Genomic DNA, 6,195 nt, shown 5'->3' on the forward strand with positions numbered 1-6,195 from the left:
AAAAACATTGACAACACAAACAAATACGAACGTGTTCACCATAAGCATGCAAAAGATAGCGCTGAATCATTAATATAAAGATAAACAATAATAAGAAAGCTTAATTGATGATAATTATATGTGCCATCAACAAGACATCGGAAATGGGTTCATCTCTCACAACAGACTTGGAAAAATCGATCACAACAAAAACCTCGGAATATTCCTAGAGTATAAGCAGTTGTCTTTTTAATGTTATAAGGTCATAAAACGCCAGCATGCTTCTAAGAGAAGAGGCGATATAAAGCAAATCATGCAGAATTACACACAAGCACTTAATGTAACGATAATATACAATAAAAAAAATATAATCAAGAGAAAAAATATACGAGCTGTTCGTGGACTTTTGTAGTGAACGTGTTTCAGTCCACGAATCTCTTTTCGAATAGTAGTGAGAGAGAGAGAGAGAGAGAGAGAGAGAGAGAGACTATTAGAATGATGGAAAGAAGTTTTTCTATAGATGAAGAGATTTTCCTTGAGAGAGAGAGAGAGAGAGAGAGAGAGAGAGAGAGAGAGAGAGAGGTTTTTCCGTGTGACTATTAGAATGATGGAAAGAAGTTTTTCTAAGATGAAGAGATTTTCCTTGGAGAGAGAGAGAGAGTTTTTCCGTGTGACGATTAGACCGATAGAAAGAGGTTATTTTTAAGATGAAGAGATTTTCCTTGAGAGAGAGAGAGAGAGAGAGAGAGAGAGAGAGAGAGAGAGAGAGAGAGATTCTGTAGAAGATAGACAGCATAAGAACCAGCAACAGGGAAAAGTTTGTGTTTAATGGAGATATTGGAAAGATTGCCTAAATCATGAACTTATTCTTTTTCTATTTCACTAAAGAGTTCAAAATAGAAAAAAACCCACAAGACCACAACATCATCATGCAAGTCAATCAAGAGGGAGAGAGAGAGAGAGGAGAGACAAAGAGAGAGAAAGCTTACATCCAGCCTACTGATTGTACTGCGACGCTTAGGTCTAGAGTTCCCATTCTCGTCAAAGAAATTTTCCACCACCTGTGAGGAGGAAAAAGGATTGGACAGAGGAAGGCGTCAGTATTGGACAGACACGTTCACCCTGGACAGTTAATTTCTTCTAGACAGAGAGAAAGAAAGGCTTTGTTAGAAAGGAACCTTGGTGAAAAAGGTTTTGTTAGAAAGGAACCTTCATAGCCACTAGCGGATCCACGGGGTTGGGGTGGGGGGAGGGGGGCCACCTGGGCACGTGTCCCCATCAAAAATAATGACAATCTAATAATATTGAAGATTTAGATAATAAAATAACATCAATGAGAAATATAAAAATGGGAAAAAATAAAAAATCTACAATAGAAATAATAAAATTTTGAGAAAAATAATAATAATAACAATAACAATTATCTTAATGATAATAATGATAAATATACATATATAGGTATGCATGTATAATATGAAATTAGCGCCCCCGCCCCCCATGAAATTTTTTCTGGATCCGCAAGTGCTTCATACCATAGCCATTTTCATTCACCTAAAACTATTCAGTCTATTTTTTTAGACCTGACGGTAAATACCGACATCTGATGTCCTTGGAACCAATGGGCAGTGAGATACTTGGCCTTCAGCCAATCACGGTTAGCTGAAGTGATATCGGTTGCCGATATTTACCGTCAACTCCAAAAAAACAAACTGCAATCAGCAATTACAGATGCAACTGCCAATTACTTGGTTAGTGTCTAACATTTCTGGGTTGCAGTGTTCTAAGCATCCAAGAACATACTTAAAAGTTTCTCTACAATAGTAATAGGCTATATCTACATTAGCAAAAGTCATATTAGATCTGAGATGCCGTGGTAAAAACCTGCTGTTAATAGAATGTTGTACATAGCCAGCTGTAAAATTTGCAAATGTTTTTACACCCCTGTACAGTGATTGCTTACCTAGATATTTTTAAATGACCCACAAGTAACTTTACACGTGATTTATATTAGTAAAACAAATGCACTGCTGTTATGGAGGGAAGAGAAGATTAGGTAAATTAAGCACAGAACATTTCTCAGAATAAGAAAAATGGAAAGAAGGATATAATAAAATAGAAAGTTTTGTTAGGCAAATCTACATACTCCATTTTCAACTGACAATCCTTCGTTAACTGCCCAAATTTGCAGTTGGGTTTGGGCTAAATATTCATTTTAAAAAAACCGTTACACTGAAAAATACAGATATGTCAAAAGAAATACTTGTAAAGGAAGGACACTTCGTCAGGAGAAAATGAGGCGACCAGAGTATGTACAAAGTCGAGTCTTAATACGTCGATTATAATTCGTCTCATCATGTCCCCAAATCCTGTCATTACAACTTAAGTCATGCGTCGTATTTACGCTTATTTAACTATTAATGACGTCAATATAATTTAGAGTCTTACCAGTTCACAGGAGAGTATTCCTTCGTCATTGCAAATGAAAATGAATAAACTGAGAAAAAGTTTCTTGATATTGACAAAAAACATAAAAAAAAACATAATCCATTCTACGAAACATGGACAAAGTTTTGCAGAACATTTGACCACAAAATGTGATAGTGAATAAATACAGTGTGAAAGTAATAACCTTTCTTGCTATATCTTGATTACTAACACTGACCCCAGGTAATTCGCAATCAATCTATCAATTAATCCTGATTTTTGATGGATGATAGTGTTATCTCATTAGCGACAGTGTTCGATAGTGTGCAATAAATTTTATACGCAAGTTACTTCTTTATTTTTATAGGTTTATACACTCAAGCTCTATATTTGATGTTATTTTCTAAAGGATTATGTCGAATAAAGGATTAAAATCTGCGGAAAACTGAATACCCAAGAATGGAATATATTATATGCCCCACTCTCTACTGTTTTCACGAAATCGGACAAAGCATGACGGTCGCCAACGCCCGGAAGAAAATCAAAGTAGGATATAAACAAATGCCCCATCTCTCGATACAGACAACTTACTGAGGAAGAAAAAGAAATTGAGAGACTTGGAATAATGTACAAATAACAAAACGGCATAAAAGACACATTCATAAGTTACACTGAAACAACAATGACCTTGAGACATAAGAAAACAATAGGGGTAATATCATTGGAACACCTCTATGACGAAAGACGAAAACAAAGGCTTCTACTCGCTCGTGGCAGATGGAGTTATCAACATACATCTTTTCGTAATTAGCGGACAAAAGATACCTATTGTCTGTGTGGAATACTATCCGCCTTTGAGTGGTTGATATCTTGGGCCATTCTTTTCTCTCATTCTCTATAACCATTACAGTCCAAAAAGGAATTTGAATTCTGAATTTCTCAATTCATTCATTAAGTAAACTCAGGTCACTACAGCTCGACTGAATTTGGGATATTGCAATCATTTATCAATCGTAATAGTGTGTGAAGTCTGCAATATATATATATATATATATATATATATATATATATATATATATATATATATATATATATATATATATATATAATATATATATATATATATATATATATATATATATATATATATATATATATATATATATATATATATATATATATATATATACATATATATATATATATATATATATATATATATATATATATACATATACATAATTGCTCATATAACTTGTATTAGGCTTCAATAAGACTGGATGGTTTAAATTCCAGATTCTTTAGTTTACAAATTACAAGCTTTCGAAGACATACAGCCTTCTTCTTCTTCTTCTTCTTCTTCTTCTTCTTCTTCTTCTTCTTCTTCTTCTTCTTCTTCAGATACCTTGTATTTTAACCATTTATTCATATTTTTATAGAGTTATTAATTTATCTTTTTTCATTTTTAATAACTGATCTCTTCTTTCTGCATTTCCTATTATCTTCTGTAATTTCTTTCAAATGAACACTATAATATTCTTTTGAAGCTTGAATTTCAAGTCAATGGCCCCTTAAGTGGGCTTGTTTCCTATGAACAGGTGTTTATACTCTGGATAATAATAATAATAATTACAACCTAGCATTCCTTTCAGCTCGAATTGTGAAAGAAGTCACATTCCTGACTTGCCAGTCAGAAATTAGCATTACCTAAGCAATTCTCTCAAGCACGGGAAACCTCACAAGAATCTGTTCAGTTTCATTACATCTAAACTTTCCATTTCCAGACACAAATCGGTTTAGTGAACGGCGGTTTCATCTAGAACCGATGTAACCTAGTTTTGCATAACTCACTAGACACCCCTCCTACGTTCTCCAAGCTCATTATAACTAACTCGGATTCTCAGGCACAACTGAACAGTGGTTTCATCTGGAAAAATTATACACTCTTGTTCATGGCTCACAGGAGCTTCTAAACGAGATACGTACCTGTTTAGGAACATGTAGTTTATAGGATAAGATTTATTACTATTATTTTTATCATTATTATTGGAGAAGCAAATCCACAGTTATGTGTATGTACATACATTCAAAGATAAATCTGTACAGATAGCTTTCGGGAACTTGTTCGGTTCCCCTTTTCAATAGACTGGAAAGGGGAACCGAACAAGTTCCCAAAAGCTATCTGTACAGATTTATCTTTAAATATATATACATATACATAACTGTGGATTTGCTTCTCCATTTTAAGACTCATATTATTATTATTATTATTATTATTATTATTATTATTATTATTATTATTATTATTATTATTATTATCATTATTATTACTATTATTATTATTATTATTATTATTATTATTCAGAAGATAAAGCCCTATTCATATGGAACAAGCCCACCAAAGGGGTCACTTACTTAAAAATTCAAGCTTCCACAGAATATTACAGTGTTCATTTGAAAGACGTTACAGCAAATAATAAGAAAAACAGGAAGAGGAGATCAGTTATTAGAAAAGGAAAAACTAATGAACTAATAAATAAATATATAAAAATATAAATGAATTATTAAAAGCACAAGGAAGATTGTTTTAGGGAAGTAATGCATTGCATCTTCGCTTGAACTATCGAGGTTCTAATTGCACAACGTCCTCAGGTGATTCAGGAAGCAAAAATGGATTTGAATATCAGCAGAATTCAAATGAAAATAATGGTGACTCACGAAGCAAAAATGGATTTGAATATCAGCAAAATTCAAATGAAAATAATGGTGATTCACGAGGCAAAAAAATTGATCTGAATATCGACAAAATTCAAATGAAAATAACAGAACACTTTTTACGATTCTGGGTAGATTTTTGAGCGTGATTTTCTTATCCCAAATTTACGATGAAATAAGCAATCATTGCTTTACGTAATACCTCGTAGAAAAATTAGTAAGTAATGAGTCCTTTTTATACCAAAATGGCAATGAAACGGACATGATCGTATGACGTAATACTTGGTAGAAAAAACTGGTAAGCAATGAACAAATACTTTCTAAATCAAATTATAAAGCGAGAAACATAATAAAAAGAAAATAATTGGAAAGATTTCAATGCCACTCATTTCTTTAAGAACAATAAAGCCGAAACTTGACACATACCAGCCAATACACGAAAAGGGAACTTCCCAAATCAATAAGGACACACAAGAATCAACGTAAGAAGAACAGAAGCTTAAAGAAGAATACAATAATGAAAGGAATCAAATGGTGACAAAACGAAGGGAATACGAACTCCCCAAACAAATAAAGAAATTACAAAATCAATGTAAACAGAAGTAGAAGTTGTATGGAAGACTCAAACAATGAAAGAAATCAAATTGCAGACAAAATCAAGAGAATACGAACTTCCCAAACAAATAACGGCATTTCAGAATCAACGTAGATAGAGGTAAAATTTGTATAGAAGAATAAATCAATAAAAGAAATAAGATAATGACGAAATAAAGGGTTAGCAAAGAACAGCTACGGCCACACGAGAGGCAGCAACAGAAGCCACTGAACGCAGGGCGTCGTCGTCAGTGAGGTCGGTTAGTGGGCCATTAACATTCTTCCTGTCAGAAGTGGTGAGTCTGTCTGTCTGTATCTCTCTCTCTGTCTGTGTGCTTGCTTGCTTGCTTCCAAGAGCGTTTGGACGAGAGTCTGCAGTTTCATAATTCATTATTATTAAAACATAACGTCTCGTTTCAAGTCTCGAAATGCGGGGAGTGGAGAGTGTAAGGTTAAACAATGAGAGGCGAGTAAGATTAATCT

The 6,195-nt window shown here is 33.4% G+C and overlaps 1 protein-coding gene across 43 annotated transcripts in view; it reads right to left on the bottom strand.

Annotated features, from left to right (window-relative positions):
- The window catches only part of LOC136842927 (nucleolar protein dao-5-like), a 378,907-nt gene that overhangs the window by 45,988 nt on the left and 326,724 nt on the right, over positions 1-6,195 (bottom strand). For 16 of the 43 annotated variants that reach the window (XM_067110908.1, XM_067110897.1, XM_067110896.1 and 13 more), the window contains one exon: positions 969-1,040. The exons of the other annotated variants lie outside the window; for them this stretch is intronic. In XM_067110908.1, coding sequence (XP_066967009.1) covers positions 969-1,040 — 72 coding nt within the window. The remainder of the gene's footprint in view (positions 1-968; positions 1,041-6,195) is intronic. 43 annotated transcript variants of the gene reach the window in all.

Source organism: Macrobrachium rosenbergii, chromosome 10, assembly GCF_040412425.1.
Source record: "Macrobrachium rosenbergii isolate ZJJX-2024 chromosome 10, ASM4041242v1, whole genome shotgun sequence".
Taxonomy (NCBI): Eukaryota; Metazoa; Arthropoda; class Malacostraca; order Decapoda; family Palaemonidae; genus Macrobrachium; species Macrobrachium rosenbergii.